Source organism: Meriones unguiculatus, chromosome 8 (genome assembly GCF_030254825.1).
Source record: "Meriones unguiculatus strain TT.TT164.6M chromosome 8, Bangor_MerUng_6.1, whole genome shotgun sequence".
NCBI classification, from domain to species: Eukaryota; Metazoa; Chordata; class Mammalia; order Rodentia; family Muridae; genus Meriones; species Meriones unguiculatus.
Genome location: NC_083356.1, coordinates 122,486,478 through 122,511,774, shown reverse-complemented (window position 1 = coordinate 122,511,774; position 25,297 = coordinate 122,486,478). Strand labels below are relative to the sequence as shown.

Sequence of the window (25,297 nt, the reverse complement as noted above, 5' to 3'; positions counted from 1 at the left end):
CACACACACACACACACAAACATTTTTGTCCATTAGGTGTCTACATTTTTGAAAGAATAAAACAGAATTACATACTATGAAATGTGTAAACCTATGTTTAAGAAAAAATAAAAAGCTGTTATGGGGCCGCAGAGGTGGCTCAGCAGTTAACTGCACTGCCTGTTCTTCCAAAGGATCAGGGTTGAATTCCTAGCACTCTCATGGCCCCTTACAGTCACTTGTCAGTCTGGTTCCAGGCAATCTGATGCCCTCTTCTGGCCTGTACAGGCACCAGGCAGGTCTTAAGTCCAATTAGAGAGCTGTTGGTTAGCACCAAGGTATGCATACCACTACAACACCTTAGGGTTATCATGCCGTCCTGGTTGTTGTTTTGGCTCATAAGCATCATAGTTGGGTAGGACTTGGTTGCTTCCTTCCTTTGCCTTTAGAAACTGGCATGGGGCCTTCTAGAATCACGAAAGCTAGTCCTCAGAGAGTAGGTGTTCAGGTCAGTTACAGTTGAGGGGCCTCTGCGCCCTTTGTCTGAAGTGCATGGTGTCCTCAACAACAGGGACTTACCTTCCCTCTGGAGGCAACCAAGTGGTAAAGCAATAGCCTGTAATGTTTGGGATCTCTTGGACAACTCCTACTGCCTTCGTTGTTTTCCTACTGCTGTAAAGAGACACCGTGACCAAGGCAACTTATCGAAAAAGAGTCTATTTGGAGCTTACAGTTCCAGAGGGTTACAGTCCATGGCCATCATGGGGAAGAGCATGGTGGCAGGCAGGAAGGCATGTTGCTGGAGCAGCACCTAAAGCTTATGAGGCAGAGAGAGAGAGAGAGAGAGCAAGCTAAGAATTGCATGGGCTTTTCAAATCTCAAAGCCCAACTCCAGTGACTCACCTTTTCTAACAAGACCACACCTACTAACCCTTCCCAAACAGTTCTACCATCAGGGACCAAGTATTCAAAAATGCTTGCCTATGGGGGCCATGCTCGTTCCAATTACCACACTAAACTACAACCCTAAAGAGGTCTTCTCATGTCTGGTGTTGTGGTTTATGTTAGATCTTCTTTGGCTCTTGGAGGAACCACTGTCAGTTCAGATGGGAGAGTTTTAATTAAATTATGAGTGTATATTTATGCAATGATTTGTGCACTGTTGGTATTTTTAAGAAGCTAGCACCAGTGAATAACGCCATACCCATCCAGTGTAGGCAGCTCTGCTTAAACCCTGAAGGGTCACAAAACAAAGATGAAAGAAAAATATATAGTGAGAGAGATACATGTAGGGGAGTGTGCTTTGGTGTGAAGGAGAGGTAAAAGAAAATGGGTTTCTGTCTGAACAGAATTAATAATCAAAACTGGAAAGCCCTAAAATTTCCATGAGGAAAATGGCTGAATAAATTATAGTCCATCTAAACTGTGAAATAGTATTATTTTATTTGTTTTGTTTTTGTTTTTTTGAGACAGGGTTTCCCTGTGTAGCCTTGGCTGTCCTGTACTCACTTTGTAGACAGGCTGGCCTTGAACTCATGAACTCACAGAGATCTACCTGCCTCTGGCTCCCTGAGTGCTGGGCTTACAGTCACGTGCTACCACACCTGGCTCAGTATTTTTCTTTTCAAGACAGGATTTCTCTGTGTAGCCCTGGCTGACCTGGAACTTGCACTGTAGACCAGGCTGGCCTGAAACTCAGAGATCAGCCTGCCTCTGCCTCCTGAATGCTGGGATGAAAGCCATGTGCCACCGCTGCCTGACTAGCATTTTAAATGTCTATGATTATATCTTTATGAAAAGAATAGTAAATTTCAAAATAATACATATGACATGATTCCATTTTTTTGGTTGTAGTTGTTGTTCCAGGAAAGAAAGAAAAAGGATATTAAAAACCGGCATGCACATGTGTGCATGTGGGATATGGGTGTGTGTGTGTGTGTGTGTGTGTGTGTGTGTGTGTGTGCATGTCTGAGATGATCACTTTGTAGTTCAGGCTAGCCTGAACCTCTGTAAAAAGAAAAAAGAAATGTAGCAGCCTAAACAAGCCATCCAAGAAAACTCTTAAAAAGTGTGAGACGGTTAAGGATGCTGAAGTTAACTCTCCACAGTTTTTGTCTTCTGGTGGGGAGCGTGGGAGGAGAATGACTCAGTTCTATTTAAGGGGCAGGCCACTGAGAGTTTTACTATGCTCCAGTGAATATATAGATAACACAAATTGGACTTCTTTTCCTTTTCATTTTTCTCTTTTAATTTTAATTTGAAGTTTTCACTTTTGGGGGGTGGATAGGTCACAAGGGTGGAGGGGTAGACATGGAAGGACTGGGAAATGAGTGTGATTGGGGCACATGAGGTAAAATTCTCAACGAATCAATAAAAATACTTTAAAACTATATTTGTACTTTGCTCTTCACACACTAACCAAGTGTTCTATCACTGGGCTAAATTCCCAACCCCAAAAGTGTCTGTTGTGTCACTTTTCCTGATAAGATGTGAATAAAAGCCTGTTCCACCCAGGCAGGTTACAACAGCAGGTGGATTCTTACAAGAGCATGGGTGACTCAGAGGCAGCTTCATCCTCGAACCATTCAAGGATGACAGCCGCATCACTGGAGTTCCTCTCAACCTGTGTGCAGCTCTACCAAGAGCTACTTGCTGCTTATGTAACTTCCGGGAAAGGCTTTTGTCGGGGGATGTTTTAGTACACTCTGTATTCAAATGCCGAGATCTGGTTGCAATGCAGACGTTGGCACTGTCATTATTATTGAAGTATCTCCTGTCTCCACGTTATGTAAAAATTTGTTCTCCATCATCTCTAATTGATTAATAAAGAGCCATAAAGAGCCGTACAGCCTGTAGCTGGGCAGGAGAGTTAAGTTGACTTATGAGCCCGTTGACAGGGTCCCAGGGGGAGAGCAGAGAGAGAGACATAGAGGAGAGGTCGCCATGAGGAAGTCACCTTGAGGTCAAGGATGAAGCAAGAGAAGCCAGGGAGAGACTAAGATGGCCGGTAACAGACCACGTGGCTGGGAAGTGGGCCAGGCCAGCATAATCAGATTAGAATAGATGAGTATCTTCCCAGCTATAGTGCCTAAAGCTATTGTTAATAAATATTATAGGTCTCCATGACATTATTTGGGAGCAAGGGCATCATTAGGGGGGAGAAAAGCCTTTAATTTTACAGGCTTTGTAAGTTTTGTTAACCTTTTTTGGGGCTCTTATACCTTTCTTGTAATTTTTGTGAATCTTCTACCCTATACAATGATGTGCATTAACTCTGAAAACCTCTGCCCACTTCCCCAAGGTCTATGTAGCCCTTATTTCCCCCCACAACCCCCCAGTAAAGAGTTGCTGTTTCACTGGAAACCAGCTCTATCAGCAAGGGAAGTCAAGGCAAGAACCTGGAAGCAGGAGCTGAAGCAGAGGCCATGGACAAATGCTGCTTGTTGCTTCCATACAAGCCAGGAGCACCTTTCCAAGAGTGGTACCACCCACAATGAGCTAGCACCTTCTTTATCAATTATCAACAGCAACAACAAAAATGACTATGGACTTATCTATAGGCAATGTGATAGAGGCATTTTTCTCAACTGATGTTTCTCTTCCCAGATAACTCTAGACTTGTTTCAAATTGACAAACAAACAAACAAAACCCAACCAGCACCAATCACAAATTCTACAGTAAACACCATTCCCCAGGAGATGCCACCTCATACCACACGACACAAGAGAGACATTCTGAAAGTCCCTGGAAGGAGGTACCGCCCTCAGATGTCCCGGCCTCAGTTGCTTGTCTTCTTGTCCAGAGCAGGGACCATGCAACTGCTCCTCTCAAACGCATCTTTGGTTCGTTCAACCCCTGTCTGGGCTCCTAGAGTGTTATGTTTTCTTCCTGGGGAAACGTGAACAAAAGTCTATTCATTTCAGTGAGGACATTGATGACAGGCCAACAGAACATTTTCACTCAGGTCTCCCTTAGTGAAGCCGTGAATTTACTGGGGTTACTTCTACAAACACCGGTGAGGGGTTACTTACAGCCTAGTGAGGGGTGACTGGAAGGCAGCTACCTCACCAGACAATTCCCACAGCCTGGGTGACGACTTACAAAAGCTGCTTCCAGGCAGCTCAGCAAACATGCTCCTTTCCCTCAGTGCTGTTTAACTCCTCTAACCTCAGTCAGGGGTCCTGAGAGTTTCATACCATCTTATCAATTCTTGCTCCCCACCCCACCCCCAGACACTATTTCTCTGTGTCGCCTTAGCTGTCCTAACTCACTTTGTAGAGCAGGTTGGCCTCAAAATAACAGAGATCCACATGCTGAGAGACCAAAGAATTAAAAATTAGGTTCTTGGGTTATTGGATTAAAGTTTAAATCACAAGCCTGAACAAAGGCCAGGCAAATGTCTGGGACTAACGGGCCTTACTGCATTCCTTTCCACCCACTAGAGATACTGTTGCCAGGAAACTGGCCCAGATCACCCATCTCCCCTAGCAACAGTCAATCAGCACAGGACAGGACATTCTGACTAAAACCCAAGACCAGATGCCTGCTCCCCATCACAAGAGAGAACAAAGGAAGCCAGAACCGGTTATGGTTTGGGGATCTTCCCACAGCCAATTGTTTTAAAAATCCCCTTTTGTGTTTCAACCAATAGAAGCTTGCCAGGCTGGAATTTCCTTGCTCTGGGGGCTCTGGAAGGGACCTATAAATCACCCTCAATTCTGAGTTCGGGGCTCTTAGTTGGATACCAGTGCCTTGGTGTCTGTGAGAGTCCCAGCTCAAGCTATGAATAAAGATCCTTGTGTGTTTTGCAATGGACTGGACTCAATGGTGATCTTTGGTGGACCTCTCAACACTGTCTCTACTCCCCGCCCCCGGACTGCTGGGATTAAAGGCATGCACAACCACCTCTTGGCAGTTCTTGCCATCTTTAAAAGATGTATTTGTTTATTTGTGTGTGTCAATGTCTATGTATGTGAGTTTGAACACACATGTATAGTGGATGTACAGAGGCCAGAAAAGGGCGCTGAGTGTGCTCTTTTAGGACTCTCATTTTCTCCCTGAATCAGGAACTTGTATCTTCTCAGCTAGGCTGGAAGCCATGGAGTCCTAGGACTTTCCTATCTCAGAGCTGGGCTTACAGGCTTGCACAGGAAGCCCTCATTATGGGAGTACAGGGATGTGAAGTCTGGACTTCACAGTTGCATGGCAAGAGCTCCAGTTTGCTGAGATATCTCTCTGGGCCCTGAGTTCTTGAAATTTGCTTGTGAGTTTTGTGAGTCTCATCCTCATTTCCTTCCAGGAGGGAACATTTCCATCCAGATGAAATAACTATACAACACTCTGCCTTCCCTCAGTCATCTAAGTGGAGTGCTGGGGGATGTAGTCCAATGTTGGAGCATTTGCCTAACACATAAAGCCCTGAGTTCAGTTCCTAGTACTACAAAAATCAAACTAAAACATCGAAACCTTTAAGGGACCAGGTGTAGTGGTGTATACCTGTAATCTGAGTGTTTGGGAGGCAGGAGAGAAGAATCAGGCATTCAAAGTTATCTTTGGCTGCATAGTGAGTTTGAGGTATCTGGGTTATGTGAGACCCTGTCTCAAAATAATTGTAATTGAATGCTCAAATTTTTACACTATGCTGGATATTGTAGCTGCTGCTTTTTTTTTTTTTTTTTTTTTTTTTTTTTTTCTGAGGCATGAGGATCTCTTGAGCCCAGACACGAAAACCATACTGAGAAACTGTAAGGTTTAAGCTCCAATGCCAGGAAATGAGGAGGGTAGTGGAAGGCCAGGAGGTTATAGAGATTGTGAGGACCTGTGAGCAGATAAGACACACTTTACTTGCATATAAAAGACACAGACTGCTACTCAGGCAGCTCCCCAAAGGTAGATGCCAGCACACGAGGGCAAACACAAAGACTGCCTCATAGACTCCACAAAGGTAGGCACACAGGTCCTCAAACAAACACACAGGCAGACTGGCAGAAGCAGAAGTGAAGGGCTCAGACCTCTGGCCATAAGGCTATTTTATACAGAGTCCATACAACCTTGGCATTCTGATAGGAAAGTATTATGACTGACTGCATCACTCTTTACTTTCAGGTTCCCTATACACCCCGGGTCAGCCATTTTAGACTGACTCATACCATATATCCATATCAGCACCATATCATCTAAACATAAACTGGTCCTTAAAGCCTGTTCCCAACACAAACAGCAAAACAACATACAAAAACAAGAATTTTTACAATAGTTCACATGAAAACAGGCATGGTTTTTTAAGTTAAGCATACTGTGGACAATGTGGTAGACATTTAGAACTAACAAGTTTGTTGATAATTTAAGGGTAGAGAGAACAGTGACAAGAAATCATTATTCTACATTACATGTAAAAATTACTCATAGTACTCCAGTCTACTCACACATTCTTTTGGTATCAGATTCCATTCCTTACATTTCAAAGAGTAAAATGGTCCAGGAGAGGCCAAATACTGTGCATCAAGCCGCGACCTCCCAGATGGGTGATGCAATGTAACAAAATGACTGAAACATCAAACATCAAACATCAGTGGTTTAACTCATAAAACTGATTTCCAAGCTGCACCAAATTCCATTGCAGCTATCTTTTGTCAGGAATCATGTTGGGAAATCATGGCAGCATGCAGGCAGACATGGTGTTGGAGGAGCCATGAGTTCTACGTCTTGATCTTGAGAAGACAGAAGGAGATTGTTCTACACTGGGCAGAGCTTGAGCCTTAGGAAGCCTCAAAGCCTACTCCCACCGTGGTACACTTCTTCCAACAAGGCCACACCTACCCCTAAAAGGCTACACCTGTACCTCCTAAAAGTGCCACTTCCCATGGGCCGAGCACTCTAACACATGAGTCTGTGGGGGGCCAAGCCTATTCAAACCACCACAAAGACCATCACTAGATGGGACTCATTAACCCTAATTAGACCTACAGAACTGTAAGCCAAAATAAACTTCCTTTCTTTCCTATGTACCCAATGCACAGTATTATGTTATTAATAATACTAAATAGACTAAGGCACAGGCTTCTTCCGTAATTTCCTCTGGATTCAACTAACAAAAATAAAAACAAATAAAATGCCAGAAGATACAGCTCAGCGGTAGATGACCTTCCTAGCAAGACCAAGGTCCTGAATTAGTGTCCAGCACCATACACATGCATATTAGTTGTGGTTCTTTAAAGAGTTCTAGAACTTATAGAATGAATCTATATTTGCAAATTATATATAATATATATGCAATTAATCTAAATCTCTTCATTTAGTTGTAGGCAAAGTCTTCAGAGGTAGGGAAAAGTTTAAACCACCCACAGCACACACACACACACACACATATATATACACACACACAGATATATATACACTGTATATATATATACACACACAGATATAGATATATATATATACGCACACACAACCTATATATATGGGATATATATGTGTATATATAGATATATATGGGATTTATTGGAATATATATGGGATTTATTTGAATGATTTACATGTGCAGTCCAGCTAATCCAACAATGTCTGGCTGTGAATGCAAAGTCCAAGAATCCACAAATCTAAATGTCTCAGCCGGTCTTCAGTATATGATAGAATCCTATAGAAACAGGCTCCAATGCCAGCGAAGAAATGTATGTGTTAGCAAGCCGATGGGAAGCAAAGAACAAAAGCTTCCTTCACCTGTGTCTCTACACAGACTTCCAGCGGAAGGTATGGCCTCTATTAAAGGTGTGTCTTCCCACATCAGGATCTGAATTAAAGGGCTGTGACTTGCAGGCAGAAATAGTGTATGCTGCTGGATTGCTGAACAGAGATTATCTTTTATTGATTTAGGAGAGTTGTGTAATGGTTTCCCCCCAAAACTCAAACATTCCATTAGTGATTGAAAGCAACATTTAGTAATGCATAGTTTCGATGGCTCACAAGTAAGTTAGCACAGTGTGGTTTCTCTGACTGTGGTCATTTGGGCCTTGGACAGTGGCTGAAGAATCTGCCTCCCAAGAGTGCTCCCTTAACCTAGCTCTTGGCAAGAGGCCTCATTTCCCCTATCTTCTGTCGGAAAGCCCAAGTCTCACCACATGAGCCCTTTTCAGATTCTGCCCCAGTGTCTGTAGGATGTGGCCGCTAACTTCCCCCAGAGAGTGACCCAAGAGAGAAAAACACTGAAATCAGATGGCCTTTTAGGACTTCCTCTCCGAAAAAACACACTGTTACTTCCACTTCATACTACTCACTAGAAGCAAATCCTATAAAACAATTTGTGACATATTTTCTTCTTTTGTTTTGTCGGGACAGGGTTTCTCTGTATAGCCCTGAAAAGTGCTCCTGTAGACCAGGCTAGCCTCGAACTCACATAGTTCTCTGTCTCTGCCTCCCCAGTGCTGAGGGTAAAGGAGTGGGCCATCATGGCTGGCTGATTTGTAGACTATTTTCAAGCCACCACAATGTGCAGCCTTTTGGCTTCTCAGGCAACACCTCCTCCCTTTTGTGAGACAGGATCTTGCTATGTATGTAGTTCAAAGTGGCCTCAAACTTGCAGTGCTCCTCTTTGAGTGTCAAAGTGATAGGGGAATACGACCCTGCCTAACTAAACTTGCCCTGTTTTACCTAGGCTTGTTCAAGATAGGTTTTGGTTATTAGAGTATAAACTGGCATAATCTTTTTCTTTTTCTTTCTTTCCTTCCTCTTTCCCTCCCTCTCTCTCTCTTTCTTTTTGTAGTTTTTCTGAGACAGGGTTTCTCTGTGTAGCCGTAGCCTTGGCTGTCCTGGACTCGCTCTGTAGACCAGGCTGGCCTCGAACTCGCAGAGATCCACCGGCCTCTCTCTGCCTCCACGGATACTGGGATTACAGGAGTGCACCACAATACCTTTTTTTTTTTATGTGCATTGGTGTTTTACCTGCATGTATGTCTTGTGAGGGTGTTGGATCCCCTGGAACTGGAGTTACAGACAGTTGTGAGCTGTCATGTAGGTGCTGAAAATTGAACCTGGGTCCTGTAGAAGAGTAATCAGTGCTCTTAACTGTTAGGCCATCTCTCCAGCCCCGCATAATCATTTTCAAAAAAATCTTTTTGCAATAGCTACCAAAGTAGAATGTAGGCATTACCCTAAGACTTATCAATAATATTTCCAATATATGTGCAAAGTATGTGCTTTCTTATATACAGTATATAGGCTCAAAATTGGCAGAAATAGTGTATGCTGCTGGATTGCTGAACAGAGATTATCTTTTATTGATTTAGGAGAGTTGTGTAATGGTTTCCCCCAAAACTCAAACATTCCATTCTGCGAAGAAGTTCCTTAAGCAAGAAAATAAAGAACCCTGGAAGTTGTTTATTTCAGGAAGTCCCTGAAACTGATCAGATTCACTAGGCCACCCACCTGCCAGAGGAAGCAATAAAAGCCGAGATTCCCTCTTAGTGAGGGAAGCTGAGCTGCCAAGAAGACTCTCAGCCACGTCAAGCCTTGTCTTTGAAAATGCAGAAACCAGCCAAGCTGCCTGGAAGAGGTTTAGGCCAAGTGGAGGCACCCGGTGAGCTGCCTGCACACTGCGCAGTGTGCTCCATGTTCCCGGCTTTGTGAACTGCAATCATGTTGGTGTGGGCTTTGGTGATACAGCTGTCACCGAGTAATTTCTGCTCTGGTAAGTAACCCCAATAAAACTCACTGGTTCTCCAAGTTGGACTTTGGTGGTATCTGTACTTTGGCCTGTCACGGGTTCCCTACCTGGAGTGAGTAGTAAAAGTGTGTGTCGCATCTTTCCAGGAAATGTTTCTCCACAAAGCAGTGGGTGAGGGGGTAGAATTAATAGGAGAGGTTATGGAAGATGCTTCTGGACTCTGATATTGCTCTTGCTCTGTCCTAATCTAGTAGAGATCACATCTTTATGCTTAGTAAAAAATGTGTTAATTGCAGGGAGGTGGAGGCGGAGGTAGTAGTGGCAGCATAAGCACACCTTTAATCCCAGTGTTTAGGAGACAAAAGCAGGCATACTCTAAGAGTTTGAGGCCAGCCCTGTCTGTTTCCAGTTCCAGGACAGCCAGGGCTACACGAAGAAACTCCATCTTGAAAAGCACCTCTGCAGTATTAATCTATATTTATAATTTAGGAATATACATTAAACTACAAAATCTTACCTCAAAAAAGGCATTGTACATGAAACAACCACTTGAAACCTCTAACAAGGCCTTATTATGTAGCCTTGACTGACATAGGATTTGCTATATGGACCAGGGTGACCTTAAACTTACAGTGATCCTCCTGTTTCAGACTCCGTAGTGCTGAAATTATAGTCATGTGCTGCCACACCCTGACACACAATTACTTTTCTGTATGTGTGTGTGTTTGTAGTTCCACCTGGCCTGAAACTTACTATTCAGAGTAAGTTGACCTCCATCATCTTCCCCAGTTATGGGACAACATGAAATGAATAATTATCTTCTAATGGGATATGTAACCTAGACTCTCTGTGTAGTTCTGGATGCTCTGGAACTCACTCTGAAGACCATACTGGCCTCAAGCTCAGGGATCCCAGTGCATCTGCCCCCCAAGTGCTGGGATTAAAGGCGTGTGCCACCACTGTCCCGAATCCTAGACTTAATTTTTCCTTTTTGTTGTTGTTGTTCTGATATATGGCTTTAAAGGATATAGTTCTCTTGGGTGAATGGGCTTGATGAGAGGCAGCTCTGTTCCAAGTAGTTATTCAGTGATCTGAATGCCTTTCATCATATTATTCTAATGTCTGCTAGGTCCTTGTTGGATAATTAGAATCTGTTGCATTGGGTCACAGACGGCAGGTGAAGAAAAAAAGAGGTAATGCCTTAAGGACTAAGCCAGCATGCCACTTTGTCTCCAGTTTCATCAACGAGAATTAAATCATATGGCCAACGCTAGCGAGATGGCTCAGCCATTAGAAGCTCCTGCGGGTCTTGAAGGAGCACCCATATTGAGCGTCCCGTAACTGCTTGTAACTCAAGTGTCATGGTGATCTGACACCCTGTTTTGACCTCTGCAAACAGCCACACACATATGGTGCATATACACACAAGCATACAGACATACACGTGTATATATATATATATAATATACCATATATCATATTTATATTATATGATAACCAGGCATGGTGGCGCACACCTTTAATCCCAGCATTTGTGGATTAGAGGCAGGGGCAGGTGAATCTCCTTAAGAGTTTGAAGAGTTTAAAGTCAGTCTGATCTACACAGAGAGTTCCAAGCCAGCCAAGGCTATATACTAAGAACTTGTCTCAAGAAGATATAAATCACTTAGTACTGGGAATAAAGGCGTGCGGTACCACGCCCCGGAAGTAGCTCATTTTTGTTACTAGTTTTCGAGCGTTTGCTGAAGGTGAAAATTGGAAGTTCCTTGGAGACAGAAAAGTCATTTTAAATAGCCTGACAGGCCATGCCTACGTTTACAAAACGAAGTGCTTTATTTTGAGAGCGCCGTGATCTTCTGACGGGATACACAGGTATCCAATCAACTCGCAGAAAACGTTTTGCGACCCGTCAGGGACCTACTGAAAAAAACGCAGAAAGCCCCTACCCTCTCCAGCAGAGGATGATGACGTAAGTCAGGGGACGCCAGGAGGCGCCGTCAACCCACCCCTGACGCACTTCCGGCGCGACCCTTTCCCTCCACGCCTGGACTGGGCTGTGGGGGAGGGAGGCGGTTAGTGGGCTTTAGCGCCTTCCCAGACGGCGGTAGATTTGAAGCGCTTTACAGGACTGGGCCGGGAGAGGAGGAGTGCGCGGCGGTGCAGGTGAGGGGGCGCGAAGGCGTCTGCCGGCGCGGCGTCCTTCGCTGCGGCCCCCGGCTACGCGAGCGGGAAGGGCCCAGGGCGAGGGGCGGAGCCGCGGCGGGCGGCCGGGCCGAGGTAACCGTCTTTCCGTCGCGCCGTCGGGGCTGCCCGGGCGCGGAGAGGTGGCCCCGGGGACCCCGCGCGGCCTGTGGCCCGTGCGAGGCCGGGCGGCTTGCAGCCGAGCCCCGGGGCGCAGGAAGCCGCTCTTCCTCCCCAGCCCCCGCCCTCCCCGCGCGGCGCACACCTCCTCCCTGACGCATTTTGCCGCACAGGCTGTAATATGGCGGCAGCGACAGCGGCCTCGGCTCCCGGGAGCTAGGTCCGTTTTGAATGCTTCCAAACCGTGAGACCGGGCGCTGCTGCTTGGTAGGTGGGACGTTTTGTTGGGGAAGGGGGAGGCGCAGCGCGAGGGCCTGTCAGGTTAGGGTTGGGGAGGGACGGGCGCAGAGCCAGGATCACCGGGAGTGAAATCGGCATCGAGCTCTCCTCGTCCGACCTCTTCCTCTGGTAGGACAGCCGCTGTCGTGCATGCTTAAGCGACCCAGGCCCTTGATGTTAAGGATCCTCTTAAACCTCAAATGCGAGATCTTAACCTTAGCTCTCCGGAAGTTTTCCCACGTTCCTGGGCGACTGGCAGAGAGGCCAGGCCTTGGGGAAGGAGGACTCTGTTTAGAAGACGGTTTCTGAACCCCGTTCGCCTTTAGGAGAAGCGTACTTATTTCTTCCGGATTTACTCTTGATGTCGAGCACCGTCAGCCGTAGCCGGCAACGGCGTCTAATCCTAAAGAAAACCTTAGGAAAGCACCACCTTGTGCACTCAGTTTGATTTCTTAGCACTAGTACAACAATCTTTTTTTGTTGTTTGATTTTGAACACCAATACATTTAAGAAATAATAGAATGTTTTGGAAATTTGGAGACTCGGTGTTAGGGTTCAGAAGCTAAAACCAGAAAGGGTAAAATATATGTTTGTGTCCATGTCACCCTTACTGTATATATAATGAGGACTAGTAACTGCTATTTTGTAACAGTTACTGGGAGGTGCCAGTATTTTATAATTTTATAAGTTTTTTTCCTCTCTCTCTCTCTCTTTTTATTTTTTATTTATTTTTTATTTTTTGAGACAGGGTTTCTCTGTATAGCCCTGGCTGTCCTGGACTCTCTTTGTAACCCAGCCCAGCCTCGAACAGAGATCCGCCTCTCTCTGCTGGGATCAAAGGCGTGCGCCCCCACCACCCGGCTCATTTTTGTAAGTTTTAAAAGATTGTCATAAAGCCCAGAAATTGCACAAATACTTAGAATGGCTGCTTCTTTTTTTTTTTTTTTTTTTTTAACATACCTAAAAGTGTATCTTCCAGTATGGTGTCCCAGTGTCTATAATCACAGCACTCAAGAGGCTGAGGAGAAAAGGTCACTACAGGTCAAGGCCAGTTGGAACAACTTTACTCTTATCTCAGATAAACAAAACCCTTTCTTAGGGACTGAGGGCCCCCACTCTTTCATTTTAGTAATGTGGAGTGTAATTATTCATGTAAGAGTTTACATTCCTCTTTGTTTTAAATGAGTTAGTTGCTTAACAAGAATTGATTGGATTCTTGTGTTTGGTCTCTAGGTAGATTGAGATGTATGTGTGTCTTTGACAAAATTGTGTTTTTCTTCTTGTAGACCAAAATTTGGACCTTGAGATTTGCAGGCAGCACTTTAAATATTCAGCGAAAACTTATATAATTGGAACTTTGTGTTTTACTGATAGGGAAAAGTTTCTGTTTTGTGTTAGATTAGTGTCAATTAGAGCAAATACTCTTACCACTGAGCTATCTATGTTGCTGGCCTTTGTTCTCTACTTTGTGTATGGATCCAAGACCTCACAACTGTGAGGCAAGTGCTGGATCACTGGGCTACAAACCAACCCCTGACTTTCAGAATGCCTGTTAGGTGTTGTGTTTCCACCAGCCCAGTGCTTTGTGTGTATCAGAAACATTAAAGAAAAGGTCTTTCCTGACAGCTCAAATATTGCCTTGTTTGGCTTAATTCATCAGCAGTGTATTCCTTTGTAAGTGTATGCAGATGTTTTGGATTAGTTAATTTTCATCTCTTGATCCATGTAAATACTTCAGGAGTGGGTTAAAAATGCTAGTTTGAATGTTAAAGTGCTTCCCTTGCAAGTAAATTTTTTTTTTAAAGAGGTATATATCTTTGCCCAATTTTGAAGGTCTCAGTTTATGCTTGGCATATTGCCTTTGAGCCTGTGACAGCATTACATGGTGGGGGAGCACAGGACAGAGCAAAATGTCTTCCTTGTGGAGTCCAGGAAGCAGAGGATAGAGGGAGGGGGCTGTCCAATACTACCTTGGAAGAACGCACCTCCAGTGACCCAATTTCATTTTGTTAATCCCCATTTCTTAAAAGATCCAGTAGTGCCAAAGGCTGGCAACCAAATAACACATGACCTTTGGGGGACAGTTAAATCTAAACCTAAAGATAGTGTCTTTTAGACCTGACAGGAAAGATAAATGCAGAAAAATCTCCAGAAGTTGTTTAAGCAAAACCTGCATAAAGACAAAACCAGTTGACATGCCAGTGTGGATGGGGAAATTTCAGGAGACCTGACCCTAGAGGAAGAGGGGCAGAATATGTGTGTGTGTGTGTGTGTAAGTGTGTACGTAAGTGTGTGTAACAATAATACATGAATTTGAGAGGAATTTTGGAAGGACATGGGAGGGAGAGAGTAGAAATTATTTAATATACTCCTGTATGGAATTCTCAAAAAATTCTAATTTAATTTAGGGTTTAATTTGAATTTAATTTAGGATTTCTTTATGTGTGCTGGCCTGGAATCACTCTGTAGACTTCCGAGCTGGCCTTAAACTCAAAGAGACTCATCTGCCTTACTTTGTGAGTGCTGGGATTAAAGGAGTGTACCACTACCGCCCAGCCTAAATTAAAATTTTAAAAAATATTATCCAAGTGTAACAAAGGTTCCCTTTTTGTATTCAAAGCATAGTCAGTCCTCCTTGGAAGTAATCTTAGAAGTAATAAAGAAGGTTGAAAAGTAGCTCAGCAGGTAAAAGTGCTCACCACCAAGTCTGAGGACCTGAATTCTATCCCTGGAACCCACATAGTAGGAGAAAACCAACTCCTTTAACCTATACACATATGCGTGGCATGTGCCGTCTCCCCACTAAATAAATACATGTAATAAAAATTGCAAAGTTCTGTGGAAAACACAAAACAATAGTACAATTTTTAGATGTCAGTGTTTCTGAAAACTCTTACCAATGTAGAATTAATCGGTTAGAATATTGGCACATTCTTTCATAGAATTTTATATGTACATTGAGTGGTTTGTCTACAAGTATATATGTGTACCACATATGTGCCAGGTGCCCTCAGAGGTCAGAAGAGTAAGTCATTTTTCCTGGGAGTGGGGTTGTGGATGAATGTGAACCACCATGTGGGTGCTGGGAATTGAATCTGGTCCTCTGTGAGAGCAACAACTGCCCTTAATGGCTGAGTCAACTTAACCAGTCCCTGTACATATTTTTCACAAATACCATAATTAGTATACTGTAGATGAATAAGACAATCTTTTCTGAAGGTGCTGCAGGTAAAAAAAAAAAATTCAATTTTTTTTAGTGAAGCCATTTGTAAAAGTTATTTTAACTTGGAAAATACGAAAAATTTGTAGATAATTACATTCAGATTTTTTTCTATGAATGACTTATTTTCATGTACCATTTCATACTTAATATCCTTCACTTTTAGAGTGTCAAAGAAAGGAGATGGCAGGTTAGGGTACTTAAAAAATAAAATTGTTTTGTACAATTAAGGGCTTACAGAACATGTTAGATTCCTTTTATTGGTAATAAGGAATGTTTACATTTCCACAATTCTATATTGGCTTTGAGAACGAAATAACAACAAAGAATAGTATAATTTTTCTTTTTATGAAGAATCATAATTCAAAAAAAGCATAGTACATATATAAAAAAACGTAGCTTTGTGGGGTTTTTTGTTTGTTTTTTCTTTCTTTTTTTTTTTTTTTGAGACAGGGTTTCTCTCTTTTAAGCCCTGGCTATCCTGGAAGTCGCTCTCAGATCAGGCTGACCTTGAACTCAAAAAGATCCACCTGCCTCTGCCTCTCAGAGCGAAGGGATTACAGGTGTGTATCAGCTTAAAAAACATACTTTTAAAGATCTAGTATGGTTTTAATTAATTTAACTTACCTGAGTCCTATATGAAAAGCATTACTTGTCAGCAAACCTACCAGATGCCAGGTGTGCTATTGGACTCCTTTAATCCAGGAGAGGTATGTGCATCTCTGGGTTTTAGGCTCCCCCACCTTCCAGGACTCCCATTAAAAGACTGCATTAATAGACTCTGTCTCAAAACAACAACAAAATGCTGATTTTTTTTTTAATGCCTAGCTGATAAGAACATGTTATATTTCCTACTATCTAGGTAAGTCTTCAGCTGAAAAAAAGAAATTAGGGAAACAACAGCAACAGCAAAGACCTTTAATAGAGAGCATTTCAGTGGGAAGATGTAGGGAATGGACTCAGTGTCGTGAGTGGTATGGGCTGTTGGGATGACTGCTGATGGACTGTGGGAGGGTTAATGGCAATACCTCCTGTGAGTTGCATACATACAGGGAGAAAACAGCTCAAGTTATAATAGAAAACACAAATTCTGTCTGGGTGTTTTGGCATACACTTGTCAACCCAGACAGGAGGATCAGGAGTTTAATGTCATTTTCAAGCTACATAGTAAGTTAGCTACCAGCCCAGGTTACATAAAACTATCTTTAAAAAAATGAAAACAAAGACTAAAAATGAAACCCAGCAACAGAACAATAGCCAGCATTGTTTTCTGTTTGATGATGAAGTCCCTGGGCCAGGCACTGTGCTCTCTTCTTGTCTTCTACACAGCGCAGGCCTATAATTTCCAGTCCTTGAAAAACTGAGGCAGGAGGCTTGGGCCACACAGTGTGTTTAGTGCCATCTTTGACAACTATGGCACTAAAAACAACCCAAAAAGCCAGGAAGATTTTGAGTTGGTGGAATTTATAGACAAGTTTATAATTTTCACCAAGGGAGGACCATTTAGCTAGTAAGAGTGAAGTTTCCAGGAAACGGGCTGAACTGAATCTTTTTTGTTGTTGTTTGGTTTTTGGAGACAGGGTTTTTCTGTGTACCCTTATCTGTCCTGGACTTGCTTTGTAGACCAGGCTGGCCTTGAATGCACAGAGCTTCACCTGCCTCTGCCTCCTGAGCGCTGGGGTTACAGGCACGTGTCACTGCACCTGGTAGGCCAGAACTGAACTTTAAAGGACACGTAGCCAGAGGAATCAGAAGGAGCCAAGGGAAAGAGTTGGTTGTCATCTTAATCATTTTAAAGAATCCACTGTCTATTCCATTAAGAGTTGAGACTCATAGTGCTCTTTGACTGTGATAAAGTCATTACATTTATTATCTTTTACCTAATTACAAATACTCCATTTAATAATTAGTTGCTATATACTTACCCCTGGCATCTTGAACTTTTTTCTTTCTTAACTGTTTTGTCTATATGTCTGTATGAGGGTGTTGGATCCTGGAGTTACAGACAGTTGTGGGCTGTCATGTGGGTGCTGGGAATGGAACCCGGGTCCTCTGGAAGAGCAGTTCAGTGCTCTTAACTGCTGAGCCATCTCTCCAACCCTCAGAACAAGATTTTAATCATTTGCATAGAAAGTAGACTGTAATACAAATGGTAAAAGTCATAGTTGTTAGTTGTTACTCTTATTTTAAAAGTATTTTCATGACGAACATGATGATGCACTCTTGTAATCACAGTACTCAGGAGGCGGAAGCAGGGGATTGACGGTTGCAGTTCTTCCTGAACAACATTGAAAGACCATGTCTCAAAAAAAAGTATTTCTAATATGAAAAAAATTCAGTGTCACTCATTTCTGAGGAAGTCAGATAGGTGAAAGTTTATAACATGAAGTTGATGATAAATGGTTACAGTATATAAGCAGTACTGGAAACAAGGTCAGACTAGAACATGCATTTTATTTAATGGGAGTAGTACATGCTAATTGCTGTACAAAAATGGGGCACTGTGCCAGGTGTGGTAATTATTTTTCAGAAAAATTTAAATCTAGGTTTTATGATATTAGCTATAACTCATTTAGGCTAAATAAATTTGTGGCAGACAAATATTCATGGGTAATTAACCCCAAAAGATTTTATTATATTCTGAGACAATTGGTGACTAAATTTTTCCCCTCCTGAAATGGCTCTTCCTAGTCCAGGCTGATTTTAGACAGAATACTGGAAAGGAGTGAATAACTATTTTTTTGAAAGTTTTATGGGCTAGTTTTTCTTTGAATTAAATTTTCTTTATTTAAGTACTATAATCATATTAATTTCCATTTTCTTAGAAAAAAATGAGAAATTGAGTAGATGTTTGTCTTACTATTTCAGATTTTAGATATTATTGAGTAATATTTGAGCATGAACACAGAGGAAACATCCTATTTGACCAGTAATTGTTATGTCTAGTAATGATTAGTTATAGCATCTTAGTAATTTTACTTCTTTTTAAAATTATTATTTTATGTGTGTGGATGTTTTGCCTGCATGTATGTGTGTTCACTTTTTGTAAAGGTTACAAGAGGGCACTAGATCCCTTGGAACTGGTGTTACAGGTGGTTGTGAGCCACCGTATGGGTGCTGGAATTCAAACTTCAGTTCTCTTGAAGAGCAGCTAAGTGTTTAGCTGCTGTACCATCTCGTTGATCCCATTTGCTAACTTTAGAGACATGGTGTATAAGCCATCTTTTGTGTGACCATTGTTTATTAGGTTTTTTTGTTTGTCTTATTTTAAGACAGGGTCTCTCTATTACATAGCTCTGGGTGTCCTGTAACTCTCTTTTAGATAAGCTAGGATAGCCATAAACTCAGAGATCCATATGCCTTTGCCTCCCAAGTGCTGGGATTAAAGGCATGGGCATGGTAGGGTTTTCTTTTTTGTTTTACTTTTTAAGACAGAATATCATTTTTTTACCCTGGTTTTAGCCCCCTGGTGTTTAGACTGAAGGGGTGCACCACTATACCGCGCTCATCCTTGGGTTATATTCTGTAACTGTATATGAATCTGTGATTGTCTCAGTTAAGATTTTAGCTAAGGTGTGCAAGGGTATAACTCAGTGGTAGAACATAGCAAACCCCTCCCCCCAACAAAAAAAGACAAACGGAAGAATTGTTTCAGAGTAAAGACTATAGACCTTTCAGGGTGTTGCTTACCCTAACATATCATAGGCTGTTTGTTAAGGCACCTTAGTAATCTAGGTGTGGTAATTAAATAAAAGCATATTTCAGTCTCTTCTGAGCAGATGAAATGGTCATTTTTGTAGTCTGTTAATTTGGCTGTTATTCAGTACTTGCTGGCTTTGTTTCATTGGCTCTTTGCCTTACTGTATCATTATAATTATAATGATCAATTATAATTGACTATTTTAAGTCCTTAAAATAAATGGTTTCCAAAAAGAATGTCAAGTAAAAGGAACCTGCTGTGTAGTTAAAGCTACCTACATAGTAATTCACACATTAGTATGTGCCTGTCATAGGCTGTTTGTTGCTCATGACCAGAAGTAGCCTTATATGTAAAATTTAATGTGCTTTTAATCAGAATTATATCTACCTTATATTAGAATCATTAAAATACTTCCTTTTCATGTCAGGTGTAGTGATACACACCTGTCATCCAGCATGCAGGAGCCTGAGGCAGGATGATTGCCACAAATTTTAGGCCAGTCTGATGAGTACAAAGTTAGCCGGAGATACATAGTGAGACTTTGCCTTAGAAGCTAAAACCTCTTCCTTTTCTTCATAGATGATTTTGAGTATTTTTAATATCTCACATTTTAATCAGAGCTCTCATTTTTGTTTTCTAGGAGCAAAAGGATTGGCTCAGTTGTCCTTGGTGGGTTTTTGTATTTTATTGTTTGTTTCCCTCATTAAAGGTAATGTGCATGTTCTGTTCTCTAGTCACACAGAGTTAATACAGTTTTCTATATGGGGTGGCAATCTGGTTTGGGTTGATGAAATAGAAATTCATTATATGATAATGTCTGTACTCTCTTCAGAAGTATATTTACTAAAATTGGAATAATAGAGAAGATTAGCATAACTCCTGCCAGTAATTACTATGTCTCACTCTTTAAAGTCTTTTCTGTTTCCTCAAAGTACAGTCAAATCTCCAAAAATCATGAGTTACCTCATAGAAATAAATGTAAAATAAATTCAAACAGCATTTGTAGTTTATGTGCAGTAGACTTGACTTTTAGAGAATGGAAAATCTTTGCCATTTAAATTGACTTGCCTAAAATTATTGTATATACTTACAGATTGAGCTATTGGAACCATGGGAATAAAGGTCCAACGTCCTCGATGTTTTTTTGACATTGCCATTAATAATCAGCCTGGTAAGAATATTAATGTTTCTAATTAACATTTTTATACTAGTATTTTAAATTGTAATCCAGAAATTTAAACCGGTTACCTTCTTTTTCAGCTGGAAGAGTTGTCTTTGAATTATTTTCTGATGTATGTCCCAAGACATGTGAGAACTTTCGTTGTCTTTGTACAGGTTTGTTTTCATTTTCAGTTGCCCTAATAATTCCTAGAAATACTAGTTGTGGGCCCTGCATTGGGGTGAAGAATGTCAAAACTCAGGCTGAGGCAAGAGCATGAATTCAATACCAGTCTGGGCTACATGTGATGTGTGATTGTACTCCTATAATCCCAGCCCTTGGGAAGTAGAGATGAGGATTGTGAGTGCAAAGCTAGACTTGAGTCCAAAAACTGTAAGTTAATTAATTAAAAAGTCTAATAAGATTTTATCTGAGATTGATTTCTTTGTTCTCTAGAAAAATATGGGCTTTAATAATGCTTAGAGTCTTTTCGTTGATCTATAAATCTTTCTTTCTCCAGGTGAAAAGGGGACCGGGAAATCAACTCAGAAGCCATTACATTATAAGAGCTGTCTCTTTCACAGAGTTGTCAAGGATTTCATGGTTCAGGGTGGTGACTTCAGTGAAGGTGAGGTTTGAGTCCCATAAAAGAAAATATGTATTTTTTAGTAAACATGAAGGTTTTGGTGTGTGTGTGTGTGTGTGTGTGTGTGTGTGTGTGTTGAACAAGGAAGCAGAGATCAGAGGATAACTTAAAATAGTCCTCTTCACTGTGTGTTTTAAGGATGGAACTCACATTGTCATACTTGGAAGTATTTGCCCTTTTCCAACTAAGCCATCTTGCCACCCATAAAGAATTTTTTTTTATGACTTCTTTATTAGTTTTTAGCTATGTTTATTTGTGTGGTGTGTGTACCTAAGGTCAGGTGCCTTAAGAGGCCCAAAGGTATCAGATCCCCCCCAGAGCTGAAGTTATAGACTGTTGTGAGCCTCCTGACTCTGTGAGAGCACTATGTACTCTTAAGTGTAGAGCCATATTTTCAGTTCCATAAAGGAAGTTTTAATCTGGTTTTCTTCTTACTCCATTGACATCTTTGGTGAATAAGCCAGGGCCTTGTACATACCATTTAGATGGAACTTGGCTCTAACTCGGGGCCAGTTGTGTCTTTGAATAATTTTACAGATTTGCTTCTGGATACAAAACAAAACATTATTGTCTCTAATGGATTTGATTTTTGTACAAACTGGAAGTAAGTACTTTTTCCATTGTTTTTCTGTTTTATATTTCTTTTTGTAAAAATATAAAAACTTTTTTAAAAGACACTTTGAAAAAATGTTATTAATTCCTGTTAAGAGACTTGTAGCAGGTGCGGTGGCACATGCCTCTAATTGCAGCATAAGGGGAGGCAGAGGCAGGCAGATCACTGTAACTGTGAAGCCAGCCTAGTCTATAAAGTGAGTCCAGGACAGCCAAGGCTACACAGAGAAACCTGTCTTGTGAAAGGGGATTGGGGGAGACTTGGATATTCATCCGACAGATCTTTTCCCCATAAGTCTTTTTACATTTATTTTATTATGCCTGTTGGTGCACCATGGTATGTGGTGATTAGGAAACAGTTTGCAGTAGAGTTTCTCCTTCTGCCATGTGGGTCCCAGGAATTCAGACCTGGCTATCAGGTTGGGTGGCAGATACCTTTATTCTCCTTTTTTATTTAATGGTCTAGTCACATTCTTACTGTGCTAGCATAGGAGAAAGGAAGGAATTTTGTTATTTTGAAATTATATTGCTGTCTTATAATTTGTTGTGTTTCTTTGAGTGTTATCAATTCATAATCATTTGAGTACCTACTTAATGAGAAGTGTGTGAGTTTACTGTCCTGAGTTCTAAGAGTGATGGTTTTCATTTCTAGGGAATGGAAGAGGAGGAGAATCTATTTATGGAGGATTCTTTGAAGGTAAGGTTTTTTACTTGTTAAATTTTATTGTTTTTAGTATTACTCATTTTATTATAAATTTACAGTTGGTCTGGAACTTGAGTTTTCATACAATTATAAGCTTATGAATATAGAAATAATGGTTTTCGTATTTCATTTTTGGTATTCAGGAGGTATTCAGGCTTCAATTTTGTATACTTTTTTTCTCATACTCTAATCAAAGCTTGGAAGAAAAGTGCTTTCCATTTAACTGAATAACGCTATGGTTGAGGTGAAGTTGGGGTCTAGACTATGATGTTTTTATATGTCTTCACCAATGAAATGAAAATATAAAGAAATTATATCTGGACTCTTACAGTATAGTGCTGGGATCAGTACAGTATAGTACCAGGGCTTGTGCACGGTAGGCAAGCAAGGCATGGAGTTTTTAAGTGTTTTAGACTCAGTAAAAGAATGCTTGGTTAGTGTGCATGGGTCTCTGAGTTTAATCCTTCACATCAAGGAGGAAAAAGTAGTGTTAAATCTAAAGTGGCAGGGGAAAAAATTGGTCCATGAACCTGGCTTTGTCGTTTGTGTTGTATTTGACAGTAAAGAGCACAGCTAGTCAGGCATGGTAGCACCTGTAATACCAGCACTGGAGAAGCTGAGGAAGGATTTGCAGGCCAGCGTGGCTTAAATGGCAAGACCCTGTCTCAGACCAACAGGAACATGTCCACCATGAACAGGAAAATGAACCGTTGGGAGTGTGAAGTGTGTGCACATGTGAATGCGGACAGACTAGAGGAAGACATCAGGCGCTCTGTCACTTTGCCTTACCCCTTTGAGGCAGGGTCTGTCACTGAACCTCAAGCTAAGCTGCCAGCAAGCTCCAGCAGTTCTATTCCTGCCACCATAGCATTGAAGTTACAGTGTGTAGGAGTCAGCCTGGTTTTCTGTTTTGTCCTGGGATCTCAAGTCAGGTCCTCATGTTTTCACAGCAAGACTCTTAACCACTGCGTCCTCTCTCCAGCCTATGCCTCTAACATAACTGAAAAACTTTCTTTTCTTTATATAGATGAGAGTTTTGCTGTTAAACACAACAAAGAATTTCTCTTATCAATGGCCAATAGAGGGAAGGATACAAATGGCTCTCAGTTCTTCATGTATGTATTTAAGGTCTAAAATATCCCTTCTAACGTTCCCCATTCCCTTATAAGAAAAGGATTGTAAAAATTTATTTTATTTTATTATTATTATTTTTTTTATCAGTTACATTTTATTAACTCTGTATCCTAGCCGTGTCCCGATCCCTCATTCCCTCCCAGTCCCTCCCTCCCTCATCTCCACCGTATCCCTTTCCAAGTCCACTGATAGGGGGGACCTCCTCCCCATTCATAGGATTGTAAAATTATGAGAGGTGAAACAAAGAATTACTGAGGGGGAATTACTAAATGTCTCAAATAGAGCTTGCTAAGAACATAAGATGGGTGGTTTAAAGGCATTTACACTGTCAGGGACAAACCTAGGAATCCATCCACCTTGGGTACCATCCCCTTAAAGCTTGGGTACCTAGCTTTCCATGTGATTTCTAGGGATCAAACTCATGCTTGTATATCAAGCACGTTATCTAGCTGTGCGAGTCTATGTACCAATATATCTTTACATAACCAAGTACCAGGATTATAACTACATAGTTTTTAGATTGACCTTAGGAATAAAAGAAGGAGAAGGGTTGCTTGGGGGTGGGAAAATGTGTGTGTGCGTGTGTGTGTGTGTGCGCGCGCGCGCGCGTGCGTGCGTGCGCGCATAAAACAAAAAGAACTTCTTTAGGTTCATGTGAGTTTGGCTTGAAAGAGTCTTTTGTCCAGGCCACTTGAACTTCTGGGCTCAAGCTATTCTCCATATTAGCTTCCCCAGGACATGTACCATTATGCTCTTATTTGCAATTGACCCAGTTTGATTCAACTCTTCTTCAACACAAAAGTTTACTTTATATCACAGATAAAAAGCTCAAAAGCCTAGTGAAGGCGAGTAACATAAGTAAGCCTGTTGGAACATGAAGCATCAGCTATTAATACCTGTGTTTAGGAAAACAGGAGCACTGTGTACTCTTCACTTATTCCATGTGCTAGGTACCATAATTTTCAGCTATTTCAGAGACGTCTAGAACTCGTATTTTCATGCAGAAGTACCTGCAATTAAATGTTGCCAGTTAATTTTTAAAATACATGAAATGAAACTAAGTGGATTGTTTTTATTCAGATTCAATAAATATATCTCAGGGCCATCAGACTATGACTGTTCCCACCTTTCTCAATTCCTCTACTTTAACTGTTTAAAATGATAGAGTGAAAGCACTATTGTTAAACCCATAGGCTAGTAGAATGATTTGGTTACATTTGGTAATGACAATATAATAGAACATCATATAGCCAGGAATATTAAATAAAAATCCAGTTCTGAGTGGAAACACTAAATGTCAGATACACACAGGTCTTCAACAGTAAATATTGCTTTTATATTCAGAACAAGCTCAGTTTTTTAATTGTATGGAAAACCCTTTGCACTCATAGTGAGGTTCTGCTGTGTGAGGGTGGCAGGTGGTTTCTTGTTTTCAATGCACTTTTTTTTTTTTTTTTTTTTTGAGATGCTAACTTTTGTTTTCCTCTTTTTTTTTTTTCTTCTTGGCGACTTCCAAAAGAACAACGAAACCAACTCCTCATTTAGATGGGTAAAGTTTATTTTAATATCCTACAGCATACTTTATTTTGTTGCTATTAAAGTAAGAAGCTTTTATTTAGTCATCTTTACTTGACACTTTAGGCATCATGTTGTTTTTGGGCAAGTGATCTCTGGTCAGGAAGTTGTGAGAGAGATTGAAAACCAGAAAACAGATGCTGCTAGCAAACCATTTGCTGAAGTACGAATACTCAGTTGTGGAGAGCTGGTTCCAAAATCTAAAGGTAAGAACGAGTACATGTTTTAGGGAATTCTTGCTCAAATAAACAGATTCTAAATCACTGGCATAAAATTCTTAGTAAAGTGTAAGTTTGTAGGTTTAGGTGTATTTTGTGTGTGTTGTGTGTG

The 25,297-nt window shown here is 41.3% G+C and overlaps 1 protein-coding gene across 4 annotated transcripts in view; it reads left to right on the top strand.

Moving 5' to 3' along the window:
- The first annotated feature begins 11,653 nt into the window (after positions 1-11,653).
- The window catches only part of Ppig (peptidylprolyl isomerase G), a 28,894-nt gene continuing 15,250 nt past the window's right edge, over positions 11,654-25,297 (top strand). The window contains exons 1-9 of one of the 4 annotated variants that reach the window (XM_021635586.2): positions 11,654-11,801; positions 19,779-19,807; positions 20,232-20,309; positions 20,399-20,473; positions 20,818-20,925; positions 22,208-22,252; positions 23,286-23,373; positions 24,912-24,941; positions 25,034-25,173. In XM_021635586.2, coding sequence (XP_021491261.1) covers positions 20,249-20,309; positions 20,399-20,473; positions 20,818-20,925; positions 22,208-22,252; positions 23,286-23,373; positions 24,912-24,941; positions 25,034-25,173 — 547 coding nt within the window. In that variant the 5' untranslated portion in view covers positions 11,654-11,801; positions 19,779-19,807; positions 20,232-20,248. Of the gene's footprint in view, positions 11,802-11,931; positions 12,207-19,778; positions 19,848-20,231; positions 20,310-20,398; positions 20,474-20,817; positions 20,926-22,207; positions 22,253-23,285; positions 23,374-24,911; positions 24,942-25,033; positions 25,174-25,297 lie in introns of those variants that run through there. The other 3 variants (XM_021635589.2, XM_021635587.2, XM_021635588.2) reach the window with 3 other exon arrangements.